The sequence below is a fragment of the Azolla caroliniana genome, unplaced genomic scaffold (assembly GCF_043228905.1).
Source record: "Azolla caroliniana isolate FFs.n. ecotype wild unplaced genomic scaffold, voAzoCaro1.0.p SCAF_16, whole genome shotgun sequence".
NCBI lineage: Eukaryota > Viridiplantae > Streptophyta > Polypodiopsida > Salviniales > Salviniaceae > Azolla > Azolla caroliniana.
This window is the reverse complement of record NW_028230451.1, coordinates 1,622,012-1,649,565: the sequence shown is the minus strand read 5'-3', so window position 1 is coordinate 1,649,565 and position 27,554 is coordinate 1,622,012. Positions and strand designations below refer to the sequence as shown.

Here is a 27,554-nt window from a genome sequence, read left to right as displayed (position 1 = left end):
TCAATGGAGGATGCTAATCCCTCCTCCTGAGTCCTGTGTCTGTCTGCCTGCCTGTCTGGTATCTGCATTCAATGCCCACACACATATATTAATCATTTCCTAATTATAAGCTGCCACAGTTAATCAGATCTTTCAGTCTTTTGCCTACATTATGTATGTGAAAGTATGAGGGTATGCAATTTGGTTTTTCTGATACAATTTTTTCTAATCTAATGTTTCTGAAACTTTGAGTAGAGTAATTAAGTTAATCAACTACATATTAGTAGGACATGGGGAGAATCCATTTCAAGCTTTCTCACTGGTTCTCTAGTAATCCTAAGGCTATTACTCATCATCATAAACAAGAGGATAATAAGAAATTGGATCCTAATTACAACCGTGATGGTGCTAATCACAAAACCATGGATCTCCCATTTCTTTCACAAACCCTAATAACTAGCCCAAAACTGTCAGTAACTAGCTCTAACATAGCACTGATTAGCCCTAATCAATCCATTCTCAACAGTCCTATTTGTATTTCTCCAAAGGATCATATGAACCGCAACAATATCATAAATATAGAATGTAATAACGCTACTACTAGTTATACGGATCATTCGTCATACCATCATCCTACTAATCATGATGATTGTGTGTTTAATCAGTTGATAGATGATGATGAATATTACGATGATAGTAATTTGAAGATTCATGGATCCTGGCCCCATGCGGAGCCTAGATCAGAGGAGGATGACATGAATGATAAGCAGAATAGGAAGGATGGATTTGATGTGAGAGAATTAGAGAGGAGATTAAAAGCACTTATTAATGAGCACCCAGAGCCATTAGGCAGACGGAAATACTATGCTAAATTATGTGCTAATGGTGATAATAGCCCTATTTTATCCGACACACCCCCTACTCCGCATAATCTCATCAATTCTACTGCAGCAGGTGATGATCAATATTATGCCGGTATGGCAAGAAGGCATTCAATGGACTCTAAAACTACTAATTTTAGTCGATTCAATGGCGATCTATTGCATCTTGGGAATGATATTCAATCAAGGGATAATTCTGTTTCGACCATATCGACCTCAACGAATTCGGATACAATCTTTGATCCAGCTTCGGCATGTGCTTCGATTGCAACAACCTTGGATTACCATGGCGTTTCAGAGATCTCGAATATCTCCAGCAATCAGCCGAGCATTTCCTCCAACGATCATGGAGAAGATGGTGTTGATCTCCATCGGTTTAACATTCATAATTACAACAACATTAGTGCGGATAACAACTGTAGTGGCAATGCGATATGTGATCACAACTCAATTAGATCTGCAATATTGAGGGAGTTAGTATTAGCTCATGACATCAAGATTTGTAGGAGTAAGCAACCGAATGCTAATGATGATCGGATATCTGAGCAGGTAAATTATCTCAATGCTACTATGGCTAGTAGTAGTGGTAGTAGTAGCACTAATTATACACATAATAGCCCTATCCTATGGGATGGAATCATGAGCAGAAGGGAGTCTGAGATGGGTCATCAAGAAGGTGATGATGGAATCAGTAGGGCATTCATTCTTCCAGCCAGGCCTAAAATTGGCAATAATGATCTGCTATATTATAATAATGGATCCATTAATGTCAGTGGTGGCCATGGTCATGATGATGATGATGATGATGATGATGCCGATATGAATGTCCATCATGGCGATCCATATCTGTCGACTAATCATAGCCATGATTTCTATGGCACGAAGGATGATCATGGATTCGATGAATTAAGGCGAAGGCAGGCCCGAGTTTCTGTGAGGAAAGATAGTGATGTGTCGAGCAGCACATACATCCGATGCAAGGAAAGGCTTCTCGGGGCCGCCGGGCACATACATTATTCGAGAGGCATGGCGAGATTGTCCGGCCCGAGATCCAGTTCAGTTGGTTGTCGGGTTCGAGAGCCATGCCGTGGCCCGAGACAGTATGGAGCCGGATCGGACGAAGAAGAAGAAGAAGAAGAAGCATTAAGCGAGAGCGAGGACATGGATCCTGGGACCGAGATTCTGCCCACAAATTATTATTGTTATGATGATCATCATCTTCATAATGTCCGGCCTTCATGCCGGGTGTCCGACAGTGTTGCGGTCGTGAAGCTCAGCGATGACCCCGCGCGGGATTTCAAGGAATCAATGCTGGATATGGTCGGCTCGTCGGCTCGGAAGAACATTACCGGAGGCTACAGTTACTCTGCCCGAGACATGGTCGAGCTTTTGCAGTGCTACCTCGCCCTTAACCCCGACACATTCCATGGCCTAATCTTCGAAGCCTTCACCGAGGTCTGGTCGGAGGTGTTTAATCAATCGTCGCCATCGTCAAGATGATTCAGTGCATGACTAAACAGGGATGTACATGATCTTCATTAATCAGCATCCTTAACTATGGTGAAAGGTCACTAATCAGTCCTTTAAATCTGGTCAAATGTAATCAAGACATGGCCATTAAAGGTGCTTGATCATCCTTAACATCCTAGTTTCAATGATCATTAGCATGCACAATGATAGTGTTAGGTGCTTGATCCATGTCCTCATTGATCTGGCCTGCCAGCGGAATAATTGTTGAATGACTCTCAATAACATGCTTAATTAGTGATCATCATGGCCACAAACTTCTAAATGATTTTTCGCAGCATGCTTAATGATAGTGAGGCACTCCATAATCACTATCACGGGTTTCCCTAATTGCGATTGTCTTATCTTAATCATGGTCAGAGCTGCTTATTTTGATATGCTCAATGACATTGATTCTCTAAACTGGTGCTGTTTGTATCATGGGATTGATTATTATTGTATACATCCGTTTTACAAATATTTTCTTTATAAACCATTGCTTATATTCTCTGCTGAGATTCGATTAATTACTCGTAATTAGGTCTTAATAACGTGCATTTGATCCTTAATCGACTTCCCAATTCCATGGGGTTGATGATTTTCACTATAACCGTGTCACATAACCATAATTAATGGATGAGATTCAACTAATTGGCGGGTAACTACATGCATTCTGATTAGCTTAATCCTGGGCATTCATTTTAACATGTAGCCAACATGAATGTACTAAATAGGACTAATTAATCTTACTCAGATCCTGATCACACTGACTACATGGATTAAGCATGCTAACGTTCATTTTATAATTCAATTAGCACAAGATTAATGTCAATATATAACAGAGCACTTCATTATTAATTAAGGGTAAAATACTCTGTGATATATATAAGACACAGGATAAATTAAATGCTTTGCGAATTAGCATTTTGTGTTGAATGATTCGGAGAAAGTAAAGAATTTGAAATAAATACCGAAATGAATCGAGGGTCAAATGTACACACAGAAGAAACAAAACAGAAGGGAGCGGCAAAAATTTTGAGACACAAGTTTTCGAATTCCAATCAATCGCTTGATTTGATCTCCTAGACTAGAGTCTATGAAACACAGACAAACCAATGTGTACATTAAAATATGTAAAGAAATTAAATTGATTAAACTCAGAATATAAAGAATAAATAAATAAATACCATAAGATTGGAACTATCAAGTCCCTTACATGAGATTTGTATATAAACATTACCAGCTTAAAAATTTGTTTAATCAAGTCCCTTACATGAGATTTGTATATAAACATTACCAGCTTAAAAATTTTATAACTAATCGAATTAGCTTATGTTTTTTGGAGAAAAAAGGAAAGAAATGTAAAAAGTAAAGGGTTATCAGAATAATGTACATATATCAAGGACACTAACTTAGGACACTCTTATATTTAGTGACATTATATAACAATACGATGATTCTATTGAACTTCATAGTGCACTACTTAACACAATAGCCGATACACCCCCGACAATATCTTACCCACGTGCTTTGGAAACGAGGTTGATCTCCAAGACCCCAGAGCTTGATAGTAACATTTTCTCTAGTCACCCTTGAATCCTCATGTTCAATCCAACATGCGATAGAACACTAATCCCCTCGAGTCTTCGCAAGAATCATAGGTAAGTTATGACAAGCATCTTAGCAAGGTTATGGCTATTGAGAGAGACAAGAAAGATCGATATATTCATGTCTACTAGAGGCCGGAATTGACCCATGAGACAAATTGTGATTGCAAACATGGTTGGATTCTTGCTATCCATATACCTCTGCAAAAAACAAAAGCTTTTAGGTTTTCTAAAGTTCCTAGATCATGACCTTAATGCATGTGGTGCAACGAGTTTTGGAGATGTTTTACAAGCATGAAGCATATAACTAATATGTATGGGTTGAATAGGGTGATTTGGACATCGTATCCAAGGTTGGTTGGTGCATTGCTATGCTGAAGTCCAACAAGTGCATTTGGTTGGTGACATGGTGTTGGTTTGTATATTATTCTTCTATATAATAGCCATGGAAAGAAAGACTCGGATTTAATGTCCAAGGGGCACTTTAGTTAGAGGTTTCCATAACTTTCTACAATGTAAAGAAGCCTAGTGATAACTCCTGTAGGTAGCACAATGTGCTGGGGCAGAGCAAGAATGTGCTTGAGTTGTTTCACCAAATGCAAAATGAGCATTTACAGCCCAATGAAATTGCCTACTCATGCACTGCAAAGACATGTATACCAAACTCCAAATACATATGAGTATTATAAGCTTGTAGTACATTCAACATTGATATGGTCTTATTTGAGCAGGATGGATCAATGCCTTTCCTGTTTTGAATCTTTACCACAGAGTGATTTCCACATACAATTGATGTACTCATGATATTAAATAATAATCTTTCTCTTAAACAGTTATCGTCCTCAAAACTAAAAAGATTTCCGGTTCTCTTTTGTAACATTCTTCTTAATTAATTGATGCACATGAATACCTCCCAAAACCCTTGCATAACATATGAAAAGGGGACCTCGAAGACTAGAAATTTATTGCATTTGTGAAGAAAAGATAAAAAGACAACGTGCTGCTATATTCTAAAATGATCACCATACTCAACAAGAGACACACATATACACACATCATCAAACAGAGCTCAAGTTTGTTTCCTCAAGTTTTTCATATATTCAAAAAAGGAGATATTGCTCCGAGTGTGAGGAGTATTTACAAATGTTTGAAAAGTGAAGATACAATGTTCTAACGCACAGGATAAGTAGAGGTTTGCGGTCATCGTCTTCGTCTTCGGGTTCATGATGATACATAGATAGATAGATAGATAGATAGATAGATAGATAGATAGATAGATAGATAAGCTTGAGAGCAGGATTGAGAGAGAAGAGGTTTAGGGAGAAAGAGGGAGGGGATTCAGGGAAGAAGTAGAGAAAGAGTCTGAGGTTGAGAGAAAGAAAGATATATATATTAACGTCTTTTAAGAGGCCAAAATGGCCTGTAAGACCAAATAAGAGATTACATCTTCTTAAGTGTTAAGTGTTGTCTCCGTCTTTGAAGAGAGAGAGAGAGAGAGAGGTTTAGAAGGCTGTCTGTCCGTGGAGATTGCTTGAGAGAGCTTGTTTCGTTCCCGTTGTAAGGGATACATAGGCCTACGGAGCCCAAGTGGCCTAATCCGTACGCGCCGGATGGTATGTACATATAATATGTTTGTATGAGAAGTAAAAATGCATTTCGATTTTTCGCCTTCTGCTTCTTCTTGCTTTCTAGTCTTTTATCTTCTCGCTCCCCGATCCACATATGGAATCCCATTTACCCAATAATAAATAATAATACATAGGCTTAATGGTTTGGTTCAGTTTGAGCCGAAACTGTGCCCATTGCTATGTAGAGGCTTGAACTAATACTTTAGGGCTTGAGGCTTTGCTTTTTATCTCTCTTAGTTCCATATTTTGACATCTATAAATGGAGCACCCATTAGAGCACAGATTTGAGTGAACTAATACTTAGAATAAAACTCATTGATCATTGCATCACCTTGTCTAACTATGAGTTCTCAATCATGCAAACACTGAATCTAGCTGTACCCATTAAAACCTTCATAAACCTTTTAGCCTTACAGTAAATACCTACATACATCTAGCAACTTACAACTACACGGTGACTACCTTTCAAGGATAAACGTATTTAGCTGACATTTATGTACCATGAAACAACGTATCATATGCTTTGCCATTTGTCTTGCTTGGAACGAATGTATCCCAGCCATGTTTTTGTTGCAAAACCAATCACAACAGAAAGTGGAAAAACAAGGTGAAAATTATTTGCTTATTTCTACATCACTAGGTGACCCCTATCCTTCTAAGACATGTAACAAGTTGAAGATTTTCTACATCTAACTTTAGTTGGAAATTACAAAGATGGTATTCCTGTGATTATGATACAAATCAAAGGTGCACGTTGAAGTGTATTTTTGCTGTGGCATTGCAATGTTGGAGGTAAACACAAGCACGTACAAAAGATTCACACAGATAGTTAATCCCTGATCTGCGAGAAGAGAAACATTATATGATGGAGGATGTAGAATAGCTGCACAATTTTTAATTTAACGTAAGGGGATAGAAACTTGACACCATGAACAGCTTTACACGCTTCAATATATTCCTAGTGATTTAATAGCTATGTTCTGAACAAATCTCATATGTGAGGAACTGAATACTTTTTTTTTTCTCATCTTTTACTTTCGATGTTATAAGTTTGCTGACTTATCAGACAAACCATACTATTGGGACACTGACCAGAAACCCAAAAACTTTACCGCAGTTCTGATTTCACCAGGGTATCAAACTTCACCTTTTTCAATGCTATAATATTTTATCCAATGATGAGTTTACAATCAATTTTTTGAACCTTATAAATTTAGTCAATGGTGAATAAATTATTATACAACGAAGAATAGGTCTCCATTGGGGACTTAGGGTTGTGAAAAGACATACAATTGATCAAAGTTACCTGCCCTGTTGAAAGGAAAAGATAAAAAAAACACCGAAGAAACAAATGAGAAGAAACTATTTCGCAAACTCTTATATGATGAGGTACAATGGAATGCATAACAAACATATACCCATCTTTTCCTGTGTAGAAAGGACTGTGATTGTAAATGAGAAAATCCTCCTCGTCATTTCCACTTGGATTATGATGAGACTTCCTTGCTTCGCTGGGATTAGTCAATCACACATATCATTAGATAAATATTTAAGGCTATATTGCCAGTCATTTCTGTTTCGTAATCACAATATCGAAACCTTCTATATGTTTTTGTAATAATTTCGTGCTAATCCTTTTACTTCATGATGCCAACCATATTGAATCCATAACCACATTCATTACACACATACCTTACAAAGAAATTCGCAACACTTTGGCTCAACTGGATTGCTTCAGCGGAATGAGGAATGCTTGACACCCCCCATTCAAAGGCATTCTTCTGTAACCCATTTGATAAAATCTAAGTTGGGGAGGGAGAAATTTTCAAAGTTAAACTAATCCTTGCTCTCGAGAAAATACCTACTTCTGGATGCCACTGAACACCTGTAACAGGATATTTGCGCCCTTCGACGGTTGATACGTATATCTACACATAATTCTCAATGTCATCATAACTATGTATAAATCCATTTTACTATTTAATGAAAAGAATATCACTCGTTGGGGAGTTCAATACCCTTGGTTGGCATAGTCGGCAATCAGCCCTAAAACCAAAACTCTAACTATTTCCTAACCCTAAAACCTGTCCTATCCTTAACCCTAACATTAACCTTTTAACAAGTGAAAACACATTTCAGTCCCCGAGAAATCTGACGGTAACTTCATCTTTCAGCCTGCAGGGATGAAATTTTGAACCATGCATAGAGCCCAGTCTAGTACTGCAATAATCTTACAGAATAGATCCACATGAAGCACGCCAAAGTGGCTGATCGTACAAAATCAAGAAACCATCACTTTTATTTTTAAAAGTCAATTTCAATACCTTGTTCTGTTTATCAGGGCTTGTAGTTAAGATTCGGAAGAAGCTGGAAAGCGCATAATTTGATGTGAAGTTTTCTGGCGAAATACCATACTGTCAAAAGATACTTCAGATATAGTTATTAACCACTCTTGTATTTTTCTATACACTCACGAAGCTTCATATTATAGACAAACCTGATGGTTCTCCATTGTAAGATTATCTTTTTCAACTTTATCAATGATTTTTTGGGGAAACCTAGACCATAGAAGAATAATTTTCCAACAAGGGTCAAGTTTATGCCTTGAACAAGGGAGCATGTACTTTTAGAAAAAGAAAACAAAAGGCAAACGAGAATATGCATGAATATGCAAAAAGACAAGACAACATGTCATAAAACAATTCAAAGACAAGTAGGTTTAGCTATCCTTGCCATTTGAACATGTTTTGCTGTTTTACCAATTCGTCTTTGAAATACAGAGGCGCAGGGTGAGACTGTGCCGAGAATCTTTCCAGAACACTATGATCCTAAAATTTGGCAGCATTATATACAAAACTCAGCACACACATCAAGGTATATTTTATACAGCATAATTAGAAACATTGGCAATATCGATACCTGGCTAACAATGACACATAGCAATTCAAATCCCAAACATGTTCCAAAAACCGGAAAATAATTTCCATTGTCATTCTCGTCTAAAGCCATCTGTATATGTATTTATATATTGTTCAACAAATCTTCTTCATATCTTTGGCCAAAGATTATTATGACATATTTCAAAACAGATGACTTAGTTACTCTAGACAATGTCTCTACTGCAGGAATAAGATGTTACACATGTAACAAAAACACATGGTGCATGTTCTAGTGAACAAAATGATATCAAACCTTAAAAAGCTTTTGTGCCGTATCATAAAATGGACCATCTTTCAGGCTTGCATGTCCTCCTGGAAACAGGATCCCATTAATTGCTGCAAATTTCTGGATGATAAAAAAAAAAACTAATTTGTAATAAGCATGTCTCCAAGTTTGCAATGAACTTTATGATTTAAAGAATCATTCACATAACAAGGATTTTTGGTGGCTATATACAGGACACAAGCACACATTCCAATATTGTCTGTGGATAATAAGATTAACAAATACTGTAGATCAATAGTATATTTCTCTATGTGTGTGTGTATTTATGGGATGTTGGTAGCCCAATAATTAGGCAACTGTTGGTGGTACATATGCCATGTTCACAGGCCTTAGCTATTTCCATATTCGATATCTCTATCTGATCTAGAAGCCTATTGTGGGGATGGATTTGATCTCAACTAGCATTTCTTCAAGGTGCTTTCCGCTGGCTAGTTTGCTCAACCGGAGATCAATCTTTCTGTTTGAGGCATATTGAGTTAAAGGTTTGCATCTTCTTTGAAGCGCATGAAGTCCTGAAGGTCAACTATGCCAACCTTTCCCAAGGGAAGTAGAGGTCGAGGTAAATCCTGGATCTTAAACTGGAAACTCAAGCTAGACTAAGATGTTTTTGAAGATGTGACACTTGCAGCATGAGTCAGCTAGGTTTGTGTTATTTAAAAAACATATTTGGATAAAGAACCCAAATTTCAGCTTTAGAGCTGCTGGAGAATAGTTTTAGAATGTTTAAACTCTGAAGTTCTCCGAGTTGATTTGCTCATTTTAGAGTATCCTGGAAAGCTCTCTACATGCAGCTTTTAGTCATTCAAATATGCCTAAACCCTTGGCTGTGTTTTTACTATTTGGGCTCTATATTAATGTATCCTTTCCAATCAATAATTAATGAAATACCAAAAGCCTTGCTAATCTTTGCAGCTAACATGCTGCCAAATTTCTTGTTCAAGAGCTCTCTAGCTTCCTGGAAGCTGTAGTGGGTCCAAAATCTGGAGGATATGTTTCTTTGGTTTATATAAATTTCTTCAGTGGTGAAATTTCAGCTAAATTGGTAGTCCAATTGGTGTTTTACCACATGCCCTCCCAAAGTGGCACTTTCTGGGTTCCTTGGGTGTTTCTTCAATTTTCCAGTTTTGCAACCTTTGAAAAACTCTAGGCTTCATTAGAAGCCGAATAAAGGCTCATTATAGACAAACATGGGTTTTAACTTTAAGCAATAAGTCAATGTATGTGTATGTATGTATATATGAGCATTTATCTGTGTGTACGTGTGTGTATATATGTATAAGCATGTATCTGTATGTATTCATACAGAAACATATCAAAAGATGTGCATATACATGAGCATACACACATACATTCATAAATACACATACATACATACATATATCAAAGAATGAAATTAGAGAGAGAGGGTGAGATTAGGAATTGAACCCGGCGCAGGACATGTTCAGGTTCATTGTAGAGAAGAGGGATGGCTCGTGCTCCGCCCATTTCAACGAACTTAACATAAGATGCCGGAATGTACGAGACTGAGGATTGGTTCCATCCCTTCATCCTCATGATGAGCCCACCATCGCCATCGCCAGGTTGAGACAGAATCCCGATCAGTGGCCTAGAATTAACAGTTGGGTTATGCCAAGAGATCTGTCGGATGAGTTGGGTTTCTCTCGTTTCCGAAAGATAATGTGCAAAAGTACCGACTGAGAAACAGAGGAGGGGGAGGAAGAAGAACAGAGAGAGCGCCATCTCTCCCACCCTCACTCAATTGGAATGAAAACAAAGCTTTTTATGTTATGAAATCAACAAAAAATCCACAAAGGCTTTGAAGTTGTGAGGCTCAAAAAAATCAAGCATGGATTACGTTTCTAGTGGAAACATTAATTATCCTCTTACTTAATGTTTGGATGGAGCACATCCTATACTCAGCAATTAATTGGATGGACATTGCACAATTGTGTGTTCATAATGAATTGATTCTAGCTCATTTTGAAACATAACGAAAATAGTTTCACCTATTTTCCTAAAGATCAAGGTTGTGGTAGAATTGTTGTCATTAATTGCAAAAAGAGACTCTTATGTAGGATCACAACTTTTAATGTCATTTGTAGGATTAACCTATTCTTTGAAGAGTTTATTTAACCTACAATTTGCTAGTCTGCTTTCCAAGGTTAATAACCAAACTATAATAGGCAGTTTCCCTTCACATCATGAACTTGTCTTGCTTCAAAGAGTGGATTGCTAAGATGATTGATTTCTTTTACTTATTATTGAACTTAACTTAATTTTAAAGAGATTAGGTACAACCTATCTAAGAAGGTTATAATATGAATGGGATCATCATTTTTTGCTTGGATTGTAGCATTCATTTCATCTCTTGACATAAATTGTTGCATTTTTCCTTGAATCATAAAAGTTCCCAACATTAGGGTGTCGCATATGCCATATTCTTTTTACATTAACTTAAAGTTTTCTTTTCTTTGAAGGGAATATCTGTTTGACATTGCAAACGAGATGTAGAGAAAACCTTTATAACAAAGCAAAACAACAAACAATAATGTATAAAATAAAACAAAATTTTCAGCTTTTTGAGAGTTCTCAACTTATGTCGAACCATAGAAAAGATCATACAAAAATCAACAATTTTACTGTGTGTCTCTTACACGTCCAAAATAGACTTAATCAATTGTGCAATGGTAAGGAATGGATCAAATAAAGCCAGTGTAAATAAGACAGATGAAAAAGCAAAGAAAATTTTCAGATAACTGCATGACAGCCACAAGTTTGATATTGTCGATGAGAATTTCCAAGGTATGAACTATACCATAGATGTTTTTTCAATAAATTCAAAATCATTATAGAGGCTTAATTCCAGTAACCACATATAAGATGGGATGTATGTCTTTATTTTTGTATATTGATGGACATCTTTCAAACTATGCCTTCTGTTGGTCGTTCCTACATACATGACATGACTTAGACATACTCTGCGATAAGGGAACACAGTCTAAAATTGTGAAACAGACATGCATGTGCATATTATAACCAACATTTTACGTTAACAAGTAATTTGTAAGTGATTCTTTAATTTTAGAATCAATATTTGCACTAGAAAGAATAAATGAATCCCTATAGAAAGCCAAATTCTGAGATAAAGAAAGGAAACCAGTCAATTATTTTGACTTGGACCTAGAAAACCCCACCTTACAACCATGGTTGTATGTCTATGACCTGCAAAGAAAACATGAATACACTGTTATCTTATTGGAGATAAGATACATCATATGAATCCAGATCAACAAGAATTGTGAGAGTTCAGTAGTACCCTAGATATGGCACACATCAATACATTGAGGAGAAGTAAGATCATCACATATAGCTAATCCAGTCTTAAATACTTAATATTATCCTGATGCCTTGTTTTATCTATTATAAACAAGATTTTGACCCTACCTTGACTCCAAGGAGTCTTTATCTCCCAAACCCACTTTTCTTACATAACACGAACAATGTTGAGTTGAAGTATCTCACCTTTCTGGAAACAGATGAATGCTCAAACTTGTGATTTGAAAGGGTTTAGGGTTTAGCATAAAATACAAGGAACAATAAAAGCATAAAATATTTTTCCGCAAAAAAGCTTGACACAAAGAAATAGAAAGCACTCTCGGAATAAAGCTGTTGCAAGCCATGTAATTGAAATTGTTGCAACTACTCGCAGATTGTACGTATCTGGTTACAAACACAATTAGTCATCGTATCTGATTGTGTTTGTTGCCAATGACAGCAAGAAACTGAGTTTTTTCTCTTTGATTCCATGGTTACTGACCGCAACTGTGTTTAAACAGAAAGGTTTTCAATGAAAGTTAAAATTAGGGGTTTTAATATGTACAAGAACTAGAGTTTTGTCGATTTTAGAGTTCCTACAAATCATGCTTAGAATGATTTCCTTGTTCAAGCAGGTTTTTGTGCTGTACTCTCAGCATTAGCTCTAAACTAATAGTTAATTTATAGTTTAATCACTTGGCTCGGCTGCTCCTCTTCCATACCCAATAATAGCCAGATGAGTTCACCTACAACCAATTTCCAACTAAGCAAATTGAAAAGAATTAGATAGAATTCACTGTAATCTGCACTACTGACCGAATGGACATCCAATTGGACTTAAATTGATACACAACTTGTAACTGATTGGATATGCAATTGGTGCCAATTTCAAGATATTTATTTACACTCACATTGTTTTGGGATTATATTCACAAACAACCTCCACCTTTTTTCAAACCCTTCTCAAAAATCAATTTGATGTCTAGTTTCATGAACATGTTACATAATAATTATCAGGAATTCCTACAAGTGCCACTAGCTTCTACCAACTCCTGACCAAAATGGAATCATTATAAATGACGCTTGGCATTCCCTTTATTCGTCTACCTTTTATACATGTACCCAGCCGAGTCTCTCATGGAAGTGGAGAAACTCCATATATGTCCCTGTCCTGGGTCACATTTGGTTTCTTTAATATGCCAGTTTTTCGGCGCCATAGGTTATTTGCTCGTTAATATGCCATACACTCAGACCATAGTTCACATTTGGTCATTCTTGTACGCCCTTCATTAGTTACTATGTCAAATTTGGATTACCCTTCTTCTCCTTGGATGCCCTTTTCCTCGTTCCATGCCATGGGTCATATTAGGTAATTATTATTGTTTTGCACTTCTTCGGTTACATTCATCATATTCGAGCATCATTCTTGATTGTTTACTTTTTTTTTGTTGACAATGAATACAAAATCAATCTAATCTACCAATCTCTATCTACATAACATAGCAATGATGATTCACTAACCTGAACAATGAGATAGGAAGACCTTAAGTAAAAGGATGATTCTTCTGATAGGGCAACTTCGAGCCAGAGAGCTGAATGAAATGATCACAAGCAAAGATAGATGGGGGATGAAAAAAAGAACAAAAAAACAAGAAAAAGAGAACAAGACAAAGATTCAGAATGGAGGCCAAAGTAGCGTTACCGATTCTGGATAGCAAGAGTACTATGGGCGGGACCAGTGAGTAGGAGCATGACAAAGGGCAGGCCCTTCCTTCGTGTCTTTCTGTGTGTGTCACGTGTTTGTGTAGTCATTCTTTTTGGGTGGAGATCAGAAGAGCATGTATGTATGAATGTATGTATGTATGTATGTATCATGTATGTATGTATGTATGTATGCATGTATGTATGTATGTATGTATGTATGTATGTATGTATGCATGTATGTATGTATGTATGTATGTATGTATGTACGTACGTACGTACGTATGTATGTATGTATGTATGTATGCATGCATGCATGTATGTATGTAGTCATTCTTTTCTTCGTTTTGGGTGGAGATTAGAGTACATATGTATGTATGTATGTGTGTGTGTGTGCATTGTGTATCCTTTCATTAGTGTAAACAATTTACAAGCTTTTGAAGTCTATGTGATTTTGAAGTCTATGTGATCAGCAGCGGAAACAACCATTTTGGAGGTTGAAAGTGCCAGAAATGGAGTGCCATTCTTGGAGGTCATGAATGGAGTCATTGTCCACACAATAAGAAACTCATGACGTTGAGCAGTTTTAGCATCAGAAACTCCAACTATTCAATCATGTTGACCCTTCAGAGTATGAACCATGTCCAACCAAATATTTGTAACCAATTCAGCTAGTGATGCTTTAACTTAATGGAAAATGAGAGAGCAACGAGCCTTCCAAATGTTATATATAATCGTACTACTCGGTATCTCCCATAGTGGTTGGATTTCCTTCATTATCCCTAAAAACTTTAGAGACGGTAATGGTAGTGCACAAACACTTCTAGATTTAGTGTAAAATCCATGGTCCATATATGCAACATGTGGAAGTTTATCGAATGCATATAAACTGTTCGATGGGCTGAGATCCCTCAAGGTGGGTGTCGATCACATGGCTTTACATGAAGGCATGTTCATACATGCTGAAATCATGGATCGAGGCATACAAAATGACCTCTATACCATAATTCTTTGTTGTTTTACGTTGAATATGGAAAATAGAGGATGCTTGGTCATTGTAAATGTGGTGGTATATTGGATGCATGTAAAGTTTGTCAAGGATTAAATGACCCAAAGGTGGTATCTGGATATGTTGAATATGAATATGATGAGGAAGATTGATTTGCTTTGAGCATATATGCAAATTCATGGTATGTTTCAACTATTGAGGAAGTGCTCAATCAAGTCTATCAAACGAAGGATTCATGGCAGCCATTGTCTTACATAAGACAGGTTGGGGAAGGTAATCAATTCCTTTCCATCATTTTGTATTTTGTAGCTTATATGCTTTTTAAAACTAATGGAAGGATATGCTTTCTATATAATAATAAAAATCATGGTCCATAGATTCAATGTCGTAATAGAAAGCATAACAGACAAGCGACGTCCAAACCAATGGGGGGAAATATTTAGCAAAAATTCTGAGGCATTGCCATACCAGTTGAGACTCAATGCATTCCCATAAACAATGTTTTTGAGTTTCAGTTTGTAAATGACAACAAACACAACCTGAAGATACGCTCATTTTTTAGTTAACCTAGAACTTTGCAAAGAATTGGTGAATAATAGCTTGTTGATTCCAATATTAAAATGTTGATGGTAACACATCCTGCCTATCCGACACATGTCTTCCCAACTGTACAAAATATTGGAAAAAATTATAGTTGTTACTTGTAAATGGATCTGTCCATTGATAATCAACTGGGTCCCAATCTAATCTTAACAAAGGTTTTTTAGCCAACTCCCACAACTTCCAACGTGACCTTATATCCTCTATCGGTGGATCAATATACCATTTACGATCGGCATATCCAATTACCCCTATCTTGTGTTCAATAACATAAGGATAATCGATTACCATTTCCCTCGACTGAGACAATTGATTTTTTTTTCGTTCTTTTTGGGTGGAGATAAGAATATGTATGTATGTATATCTTCTTCTTTCTCTTTTTCTCAATTGTAATTTAACATTTTTTGTTTCCTTAGCCGATCACGTAAGAGTTCAAAACTTTGTAAATTGTTTACACTAATGAAAGGATATCTTTATCAAATAAATAAATAAATTTAGGTTTTTGTTGCTCTCGGCTCGTCAAGTTTGTTGGGGGTTAAATCATGTCCTCTGCAATTCTTTGACCTGCCTAATCAATAGTCATAAGGCCATTTCTTTAATAGACAAGGTCTCAAACTTCATCCTTGGGACAACATTAAATGTTTGACCCATAACAAATTGTGGGCATTTAAATGAGAGCATACGATAGACAACATGCCACCATGAATCTTCAAATTCTCGTTTCTCTATAGATACTAACCTTTTCTGTAAAATAACATATTCTCTCCTCCCAAAGTTGACTCCCCACACATATACCTTTTAAGAGGTTGATCTTCGATCTAGTTGCATATGTAACTTTTGTACAAAATAACATATTACCTCCACCAAAATGTTTTCTACACATATACCTTTTAAGAGGTTGCATGGTCTAGTTAGTTGCCTAGCTTAAGCACTTTGGGGTGCATACATAACTCATATGAATCATTATAATTGTTTGTATTAGCTCAAGTCTAATAGGAAACAACTAGGCCCAAAACATGTAGTATACAAAATTATCTAGGATTATAGTTAATTTCTAAGTCAAACTTTGAGATAGTCAGCCATGAACACCAATCAAGCAACATAAGCATGCAACAAACATTAACTTTTTCCAATATTTGGCCAATTCATCCTAGAACAACCAGATGTCACTTCTATCCTTGATGCGATCATGCATTTTCTCTTGAAGAACCAACCTTGACTTAGATTGTGGGATTTTTGGAACATGCCTAAGAGTTAAACCATTGCACAAACTTGGGTTTGGCCTATTGCAATTTTTATCTAGCATATGAAAGAGCAATAGTTATTTCGTCATCCAAGCCTCGTAGGATATCCTAATAATTTTGGACATGTAGAAAGTTTTCCATTGAACACATATCGAAGGAGATTATCATCATGATCGTTCTCTTGTCAAAGAGGGTTGTTATTTCCACCTTATTAATGTACCATGGAAGGCATGAGAATTTGGCTTGTTCTGGCATACATGAGATTATTGTTGATGGATACATGTTGTTCCTTTTAGTTGTGTACATGTATGCATTCTTAAGGTTCGGTTCTAACCTTGTCATTCTTTAGATTCGTCATCTAGCTTTTCATACATTATTTAATATATGACAAAGGTGGTCACAAGTTTTGAGTTTCCCAAAATATATGACCTTTTGTGTGCTTATGACACCATTCCTCTCCTTCAAAGACAAATTTCATGGGGCAATATCATGTTGCCAATGGCACACAATATGAAACCACCTCCAACATGAGGAAATGATCTACTTTAAAATGTTATTTATGTAATTATAATAGAATGTAAGGTAAAGCTGAAATGCTAAGTGGTGACATGCTCTTATCCCTTAGGCATTAAATTATTTGTTGTGGTGTATTGGTGTAGTTTACTTAATCTATTTTGGAGTTTGTGGGAGTGAGAACTAACTTGCCAAAATCAATTTTTACCATTTTTTGTTCCTTGATCACCACATGTGAATTGAGGCTCAATGCTTGTCCATGCACATGTGATGTGATGCACTTCATGACAACCCAATGCATGAAGAACTATGACTTGAGTCTGACATCAATCAATGTTCTCGTCTTGACGAGAGAACCATCCCACATGTTGGTTATTATGGATCGGGTCCTTACCCCCTCTACTAAAATATGAAATCATCCAAGTTATTAAGCTTACTATAGCTTGTTTGGGACTCCTAGGTATCACCTTGGGAGGTTGGTAGTTTTTTATTGTTAATTCGTAGACTATTTGCACTTTCTTTTGTATCCCTTTGTATCCTAACTAAGGGATCTCAATAAGGTGTATGATTGGTTATATTAAGCTCCTTAGGAGGTTGGTAGTTTTTAATTGTTAGCTTGTAGATTATTTTCTCTTTGTTTTGTATCCCTTGGTATCCTAGAGAAGGGATCTTCAATAAGGTGTATGATTGGTTATATTAAGCTCCTTGGGAGGTTGGTAGTTTTTCATTGTTAACTCATAGACTATTTGCGCTTTCTTTTGTATCCCTTGGTATCCTAGCTATGGGATCTCAATAAGGTGTATGATTGGTTATATTAAGCTTGGTTTGTGTTCACATTTGTTTATTATGCACATATATTGAGTATTGGGGCAACCATGGTGCTTATTAACACCTAGTGCTACATGTTGTCACTTGAAATTAAAATGCTCCACCATTGAACCACCCTTTTTTTTGAGAAATTAACAATTGGCCTTGAGATGTGTATATTATGGGTTTTCTTGTCTATCCAAGTCATCTTGAGCAATCAAAATTGAATGTGACCATTGAACCACCCTTCGGCTCTTATGAGTTTTGTTGGTACTTGTCATAATCCCCATTGTTTGCAAACTTGTTCATAACCTATATAATTGATTTGTCTTTGTATCCTCGAAGTGAGATTTCATTTGTTTGGGCTTTATGTTAAGCGGCATTGAGTTTTGGTGGATTCGACAATGTTTGGGTAGTCAAAACTAAGTTCGACATTGGTGTAATCACCATGGCTAGTCCCCACAATTTTCTTAACATACCAAGTGCTTGATATATTGTTTTTAGGCATTTAAGTTAGACCCCATGTATGTCAACCCACTTGGTTTCTTTATTTGTTTAGGCCTATATATTGGTTTAAGGGGAGTATCTGTGAGTTTTTTAGCGGGCATGACCAGCTTGGGTACCCATAGAACTTCTTCTTCGTTGTACTTCAATTATTTTAGATTGAGGCACTACCTCCCTTGATTCCATAGCCAAGGAATTTGGGTTCTCCTCAAGTGTTTCTCGTGTAAGCCTATCAAGGGGGATCAAAGTGGATTGTCTTATTCAGGGTTTGGCCTAATTCAATTTTTATGTAATATATGAAAGACTCTAAGAAATAAACTGTTCTTGTATCTTCCAAGCCTCATAGAATATGATCATAATTTAAGAGATGTAGCAAGGTTTTCATCCACATATCCAAGGAGATTATCATCATGATCGTACATGTGTCGAAGAGGGTTGTTATCTTTACCTTATTGGTGTAACATGGAACGCATAAGAATCTAGCTTATTTTGGCATACATGACGTATAATTAATGGATGTATGTTGTGTATTTAGTTGTGTGCGTGGGTGAAATCCTAAGGGTTGCTCCTAACCTCACCATTCTTTCAATTTAATTATCTAGCTTTTCACATATCACTACTAATCAAAGAGGAAACAATGCTTCAAGGGTGAGGGGTTAGTATTAACATTTTAGTTTGTTCCCTTTGACAAATTCATAAAGCTTTTTTCAATGGAGTTCCTTAAGCTTGCATGCTCTTGTTTTTGTGATTTGAGTCATGATCACGAGCCTTCACTTGTAAGTTTTAGCTTCATTCCTCACTTTTAGTTATGCTCAAGATGGGGGTACTAAGTTCCAAAGAATGGATCTCCTTATATTGATGTACAACATGGAGGAAATGATCAAGGTAGAAGGAGGGATCAAGCACTTGGCATGGCCATTGTGCACTAAGGGATTTGAAGGTTGCTTCTAGACTACCTTTAGGAAGCAATAGAGGGCAGAAACATTTCAAGAATATTTAATGTCATCATGTTGACACTCATGGAAGTAGGAGTTCGTAACAATGAGTATGTGTTTGGATGTTCAATTATCATAATGAGATAATGTATATTATGTTAATGTATTTTGGACAGGTAATTATTATGTTGATGATGATTGTGATAGTGATAATGGTTCATGGGGTTTAGGGTTGACTAATGGTAAGGAATTTTACAATGATGATGATAGTGATGAGAGCCAGTGTGTGTAGTAATGATATAAAATAGTTGTGTAGTTATTCTAGTTTTGATTCTAATAAGGTTAAGGGTAAGTATGATAAGCATCATACGGATGAGGATGAGCATCAAGAGGATGATGGTAACCATTTTGCATTAAGTTGCAATTATAGTGTTCTTTTGCTTTAAGCCGATAATCATGGGGAATTTTTATGAATATGGGGAAAGAGTTTGTGGTGAGGATAATATTGAAAAAATATGTTGATATGGTAACATAAAATAATATAATAATGTAGATGAAGATATGGGATGTTTTATAACAACATAGCTTAAACTAGGAAGTATGTAGGATAGGATGCAACTATAGTTAATGATGTGCCAAGAATTGATAAGGAAGATGTCAACAACATATTTTTTATGCTTATAATTATAATGATGATAAGCCTTGATTCAGCCACGATGAAAATTTTGGATTTTATGCTTGATGGTGATGATTTATATGAGACTTTAAGTATATTGGTCACAAGTGTGTTTTATAAAGATTAGGGTATGGTTTATTAGACATGTATTGTAGGGTTTGATAAAGACGTGCTTAATGAAAAAGATATGGGTAATGATATGAGGTATAAAATTGAAAATGGATTTGATATGAATGATGCTTGTCACCAAAAATGTAAGGGAAAAAAATTATCATAAAAAATGTAGTGATAATTATGATGAGGATAAGACTGAAGAAAGTGATGATGATTGTGAAGGGTGAGGGTGACTTAAATCACCACCAATCATTGGGATTTAGTGCAAAACACGGTGCGATAGGTCATTATCATCTTCATGTTAGATAAATGTCATAGGTTTAAATCTTCTAAATCTCCTTAATTTAATTTCTTATATTTTGTCCATCCCTGATCCAAAATCTTAGTGGTTCCACTTGCACATGCACAAATGCAGCACGTTACATTCACAAGACATTGGTGCCCTTCAACTATGCATAGGAAACACCATCAACATGCCACCACTTACCTACAAACTAATTGTGAAGGGTGTTTCATGTTGCAACTTTGTATGAGATACAAAATTACCACTATTTAAAATGACTTGATAATGGTTCAAAACCAAAATCGAGCTCGGGTGTGGTGTGATCCCAAGGTTGCAATGCCCAATACAACAGCAATAGGGTCATAATTTCGAGCCATTTTTCAAGCATCTATGTGGTTATAGGCATCCGGATGTCCCGTAAGTTTTGGGGTTAATTTGTATAGACGTGTCACTATCATTAGCAAGGGGAGGTATTGGTTATATTGTCGAGTGTCCTTCTCCATTAGAGAATTTGACATTTTTAATATGGACTAGAGTGGGATGTTGGGTGTTGGTGTTTCTGAGGTTTGTTATGGTTCAGTTTTTTTCTAGCCTAGTGCTAACGGAAATAATGTCAAATTATTTAGTTTTAACAACCCTATAAGGTTAAATATTTCCATTCTAAACTAATCGTCATAGGCCAAATGTATACAACAAATATGCCAATATTGTAATTTGTGGGGAGCAGAAGCTACACTTTATTAGGTAGCAGTGGCTAATGCACAAAGGGCTTGTAATGTGAAAGAAGAACTTTTAGGGTTCTGGTTTGCATAAAAGGGCAAGAGCTCTCATCTGTTAAAGATTTTGGATGCCCCAACTTTAATGCGACCTTTTGGTCTTCATTCTCTCCCATTTGCATCCAGTTTCTTCCGAGTAGCTTTTACACACTAATTGTCATGGTTACAAACTTATGTTGTCCCAAAAGAATTTGAGCCCATTACCTTATGCTATAGTTCAAAACCTTATCATCAGGATAACTGTTATAAAATATTTATATGATTATCATATATATTTCACCTACATACCGAAGCTTTCTAGAATAATCTAGAAAATTCATGAATATTTTAATGATCTAAAACACTCTGAAATATGACACCTATATCGTGAGGTCACAGGTTCAAATCCTTTTGGGACAATATAATAAATGAAACTCCAATGAATGAGTCATCTTGGCCTCTTCAAGGAAACTCGATTCACCTGGTTCAATTTTGTTCTAGTAATGCCAATCTACTGATCAAATTTCTTCAAATACCCCTTTCATTTCTTGGAGCATCTCTTCTTATCGAAGAGTATCGTGTCTCTATTTCTACCTAGACATTTCTTTCTTTCTTGGGGGCCTTAATATCCAATAATACTCTTGTTTTTTAAATGATTTAATCATACAAGTTGTGTGTGTGTGTCACGTGTGAACCCTGTAGCCAATGGGAACTTGCTAATGTACATATTCTCCTTGGATTAAATTGGATCTCTAGTCAAATTCTTGAGTTGGCTAGATTCTTTGAGTTTTATCCTATTCAACTCGTGTCTCGTGTGTTAATGTAGTCTTTGTAGCTCCATTACCAATAACGAGAGTATATTGGACTTTGAACATATTGGTCCAAGGAGCTTTTGCTTTTGACATTTTGGGATCGGGGTGAGATAGTTGTCAAGTGAATCATATACAATCAACAATCTTGGTTTCTATATTATAACTATAAGAATGAAAGTTGAAACAACCCAATACATAATTTGAGTATGTGTGCACAATCCATATATGGGAGATTGAAGCAAATAATATTCCTTGCAAACTAGGTAAAAGAATGCCACTAGAGTTTTATGCTCTTCAAAGAGTTTACAAGTGCATGTTGAAAGTAACAATGTGATCAAATCACCTCCCAATGTTATAGTGGAAATTGGATATATACCACGGAAATATCTCAAAAAGAAAATTATTTCATTTAGTTGGGTCCAAGATATTTGGAAATGGTTTGGAAATGGTTTCAAGATGTAGGTTGAAAAATATTTGTACATGCACAACAATCAATGTTTTACACAACCATTTCAAAAATCCTCCGTAGATCTATGTTTGACATTCCCACGTATATCTAAGTTTGACTAATATGTAATAGAAAAGCTCATCCAAAACATAAGAAAAAAACAATAATTGGGTAGTTTACACATTTGCTTTTTATTATTGCATATGATGTCGTATTTTTGGATTACTCGAAGTTGAAAAATGCAAAATGATTTATGTGAGCATAATGGTCCACCAGTCAACATGGGTAGGACCAAATTTATGATGATTACCACGGTGAAATCTAAAAGTCGGCAACCAATAATTAAGTATGAAAAGGAGACAAAGGAGCATGGATCCCGCCAATGATTACACAATGCGATGATCTCCAACTTCTAACTTACTCACTGAGAGAAAATCATGTGTTCTAAGAACCCAAAATGCAACCTTTGGAAATGGATGAGAAGTGGTGAACTACAAATGAGTGATTGAACCCTACCTCCCTAATCTATCCCAGGAGAATCATACCATGAGATGTGTTTTTACATCAAGTCCCATAGATCATGTTGCCAGCCTCTAGATGCCGATCATACATCATTGTCATCATCCTCTCTCTCTCTCTCCGGATAAAAATACACAATTATATTAGTTGCATGTAAAACCTACTGTCACAGTTCTTAGCCTTTTCCACCCATGTAGGCAAAGGGACATCCTATTTAAAAAACCTAAACATGCATTTGAGGAAATGATCCCACATGCTCCAACATTCGAAAATTCCACATGAGAATGGCATTAACCTTCTTGACATAAGCTTTCGCCCTATGCTTACCATCGAACATGGAATAATTGCTCATATTCCAAATGTGTTGCAAACCCCAATATGTGCATTTCAAAGGTACACCATAATATAGTAAAAATTGGAACAAGATCTTCAAAGAAGTTCAAACTATGATTTCAAATAGACACAACTATTTAATACTGTTATGAAGAACAATTACCTAATTCAACAAGTTGGCCAAACTATCTTCTTTGACACAAGTGTATCAACCACCCTACTAATAGACTATGTTGTTATTGATTCTAAGTTCTTAATCTTTAATTTTCTTGAAGATAATTGTTTTTCATATTACCATTCCATTTATTTTTGAAGTTGGCATTATTACATACTTTATCATCATTTCGCGGTTGCAATTGAACGTTATGATAAAGTTGTTAAGCGAAGATAATCACATTTCAAATGCTTGAATGGCATAAATGTTCTCCAATCCTCACACATATGATACTAAAATCACTCCATAAATTATGCAAATATTGAACTAGTATTCATCTCGTGTGCAATGAATATTAACTATTATGATTCTTAAGTAAATGATTTGCTAAAGACTTGAAATTACGTGGACCTCAAAACATTCGACAAAAGATAATAGTCAATGAGGCTTTTTGCTTCATATAACCATAATGGTGGTGAAAGGGCCAGGTTGATGGCTTACTTACTCTAGCCAATGATCTTAAAACAAATGCAACTACCACAAAATTGATGAGTGAGGTTCAAGGGTTCTAAGAAATCTACCTGAGAATTTGGGCTTTTTTCACGTATCATTGAGTATTCTTGTATACTTCTAGGATTCAAAAGTTAGGATTTACGTATACATTGTTCTTCTACTTAATATAGTATTTGGGCAGCGTTATGTTATGCTAGTTTGAAGTGGATAAAAAAAGAGTCATTGCACATTTGGAGGTTAAAACAAGAAGCAAAAATATTTCTTCTTATAGTCTATAGCATTTGACAAAGTTGTTACAAAAGTTTGTTAGTCATACAGATTGGTCACAATTGCTAGTGAGGACAACAAATCTCATTTGGTAATGTTGTTTCTAAAATTGAACATGTTATGTAGTATCATGTAGTGTTAATAAGAAAAGCCAAGGAAAATAATTGAGAAGCACGAATTGAGAACATGAAAGAGGGAGAACAAACCATCCTTTGGAAATATATGAACAATTTGCAAGGGTAAAAATCTATCCTTAAATTGAAACAAACATTACAAAGTATGTTTACACCCATTTTTCAAAGGGGCATTTGTGATCATTGGTAAGCTACATGCGAGCAAAGATTGTTGCATCTTGTGACTATGTCATAAAACTTGAGAGTCACACACATAGATGTGCGTGTACACTACATATCAAGCTCCAATGTGTAGTGTTAAGCCAAGCGGCAAGCTATACCTACAATTAACATGTTGTATGCACAAGACATAAAAGACATATAGTGGTACAATATCATCTTACATGTGTTAGAAAGTTGGCTCTCATGCAACAAATAACAGCATTGACCAACTGTGTGAATGTTGAATTATGATCAATATGTATATACAAAACAACCTTTGTTTGTTGCCTCCTTATAGGGCTCATGTGTCTTGATAGTTTTTTAAAACATTGTAGCACATACCCATGCATCCAATAATTTTTGATTGTATGAACTCTTCTCAATGAACTTTCCATGTAAAGAAGAACCAATATAAAATGGAACCCCACCTTCACGAGAGGGAAAATTGTCTATGACATAATCATGGTAGAAGGAGCACATAAAAATCCACACGGCTCATATAAGTGATCATCTTCGTCGTAGTTTATACTGCCATCGTTGACAATAACAAAGAGTCGATCTTTCGTAGAACATAAACCTTTGTTGAAAATGGCTGATATTTCAGGGAGCTCCCCAAGATCATCAAATACATGATCATCCTCTTCATGTTGAGTACTCATTAATACTCTTGATAGAATGTTGGAATCCCTCTCCAAGTCATCATCTTGATTGATAAAGGATTCAAGAGGACTAGAGGTGGACTCTAGTTGTGAGTCATTCACTAATGTGTGAGATGTATTGAGTATAGAGGAAAATAAGTTGTTGGGATCAACCTCCTCGCCTAGATGCTTTGTATAATCCGAGTTCAATTGTGGTGTTGCGGCAACAACATTATTCGTGGTAATCAACGATTTTGAATTAGATTTGTGGGGATTACTAGGGCAAGGGTGATTATGATCATAGGTGTAAGTTACTACGAGCATCGAGGGATCGGACGAGCTCCGCTCCACCTGCTTCCTCGCAGAGCAACCTTTAGAGCTACTACACCTATAGTAACCCCTGGGCAATTAAAGCAGATGGCATTTTAAGCTTGGATGAATGGGTATTATGCATCATACGATGGACACTACAAGTTAATTTAATGACCACTATGCATATATGCTTGTGTACATGATGATGCACACAAGCATGCATGGTACATACACACACATGCATACACACATATGTACTTAATTACTTACAAGTTACATACATACATACATACATACATGCATGCATACACACATACATACATACATACATACATACATACATACATACATACATACATACATACATACATACAAACATACATACAAACATACATACAAACATGCATACATACATACATACATACATACATACATACATACATACATGCATGCATGCATGCATGCAAACATACATACATACATACATACAGACAGACATGCATGCATGCATGCAAACATACATACCTACATACATATGTGTGATTCAGAATTGATGAATGAATGGGATTATTATACCTTGGATATGGTGAACCTTTGATTGGCTTCTGCCCATATTTCCTCCATGCCCATGTATCAGATGGTGGGAGCTCACCTTTCTGCACTCTATTTACAGTCATCGACCCATGATGCAGATCATTGATCAGGTTATGATCTCCATGTCCCATTAATGGCACCAAAACAACTCTCTTCTGTTGGGCCTTTAACCTAGATACGTCCATACATACATATGAAAGTAATCAGCATCAATTTGCAACACAAAGATAATCAAAGAAAAGCTAATCCCTTCCTTAATCTATGCATATAGTTTAATTAATGCCATGAATCTATGCATATAGTTTAATTAATGCCATGAATCTATGCATATAGTTTAATTTATGCCATTAATTTATGCATATAGTTTAATTAGTGCCATTAACTAATTGGTGAACATAGTTGATCCCTCTCATGAAATCTCTCAAAACATAAACATTTCGATCCAGTAGATGATTATACCTCTTTTTTATGTTACCACCAGTGTGCTTGCTTGTTAAATTATTAGAGTCAGAATCTCCACCACCGGCAGCTGCCGCCCATAACATCATGGCAGGCGATGGGGAATCTAAATCTTGTTTCATGCTATCAGGGGAATCCAGTGGACATTCGGTTGTCGGAGAATCTCGCTTGCCCAAAGAGTGGTTCGTGGAGGGGGAATATTCTGAAGGGGAAGTATATTCTCTCTTAATGCTCCCAGGAGAATATTCCGGCGCTGCTGAGCAAGTATCAGGCGAGGATCTACTTAGATCGGATGCTTCATGATTGTCAGTATTACTGATTACTTGACAGTAAAGAAATTGATCATTTGGCAGCAATAATTCAGCCGGATGTGAGTTCGCCATGCTAAATTTGTTTTATTTGACCACTAATAGTAATGATGTAACTAACTGGCAGTATGTATATTATTCGATCAAACGATGAAAGGAAGGAAGGAAATCAGATGCATATTCAGTAGTAATCCGATCATGGCTCCAGAGAAACTAGCCAAATTTACTCATGACACAAACACACACACACACACACACACAGAAAAAAAGGAGGTTTTTCAAACTGAGATCTGGTACAAAGCTCTCATGAGATCTGGTGCAAAGCTCTCATTAGATGATGATGATGATGATGATTGGGGTGATAATCAGAATGGTTAAGGATCGGATACTGTTAGAAAGCCCTAATGACATGTGGTGCACATAATTAGGCGTCGGATAGGCAATGGGGTGCGGGGATCAATGAGATCTACGGGGGGGATTAGGAGGGGGATTAGGCGGTGGATTAGAGAGCGGGATGGGCAGAACTCCTAATGATTTGTTGGCTGAAATGAGAAGGAGGCAGAGACGCAGGTGGAGAGAG

The 27,554-nt window shown here is 36.3% G+C and overlaps 3 protein-coding genes and 1 long non-coding RNA gene across 5 annotated transcripts; 1 reads left to right on the top strand and 3 right to left on the bottom strand.

Annotated features, from left to right (window-relative positions):
- The first annotated feature begins 76 nt into the window (after positions 1–76).
- On the top strand, positions 77–27,554 carry LOC147853483 (uncharacterized). 2 transcript variants are annotated; one of them, XM_087332140.1, is made up of 2 exons: positions 77–2,061; positions 27,309–27,554. In XM_087332140.1, the coding sequence occupies exons 1-2, from the start codon at positions 270–272 to the stop codon at positions 27,350–27,352; spliced, it is 1,836 nt and encodes a 611-aa protein (XP_087188266.1). In that variant the 5' UTR covers positions 77–269; the 3' UTR covers positions 27,353–27,554. The 2 variants fall into 2 exon arrangements, with proteins under 2 accessions (XP_087188266.1, XP_087188265.1); XM_087332139.1 differs by lacking the exon at positions 27,309–27,554 and having other exon boundaries at positions 78–2,868.
- On the bottom strand, positions 6,694–10,617 carry LOC147853486 (gamma-glutamyl hydrolase 1-like). Its single transcript, XM_087332291.1, has 10 exons — positions 10,252–10,617; positions 8,794–8,886; positions 8,521–8,610; positions 8,335–8,429; positions 8,099–8,159; positions 7,926–8,015; positions 7,467–7,529; positions 7,294–7,382; positions 7,020–7,112; positions 6,694–6,912 (listed from the first exon to the last, which is right to left on the bottom strand). Exons 1-10 carry the CDS (start codon positions 10,564–10,566, stop codon positions 6,870–6,872), a joined length of 1,032 nt encoding a protein of 343 aa, XP_087188417.1. The 5' UTR covers positions 10,567–10,617; the 3' UTR covers positions 6,694–6,869.
- On the bottom strand, positions 11,560–13,952 carry LOC147853485 (uncharacterized). The gene is made up of 3 exons (XR_015531176.1): positions 13,844–13,952; positions 13,663–13,733; positions 11,560–12,048 (listed from the first exon to the last, which is right to left on the bottom strand). It is a non-coding gene; the product is annotated as an uncharacterized LOC147853485 (long non-coding RNA).
- LOC147853484 (putative WRKY transcription factor 65) lies at positions 24,886–27,066 on the bottom strand. The gene is made up of 3 exons (XM_087332141.1): positions 26,667–27,066; positions 26,190–26,378; positions 24,886–25,701 (listed from the first exon to the last, which is right to left on the bottom strand). The coding sequence occupies exons 1-3, from the start codon at positions 27,047–27,049 to the stop codon at positions 25,113–25,115; spliced, it is 1,161 nt and encodes a 386-aa protein (XP_087188267.1). The 5' UTR covers positions 27,050–27,066; the 3' UTR covers positions 24,886–25,112.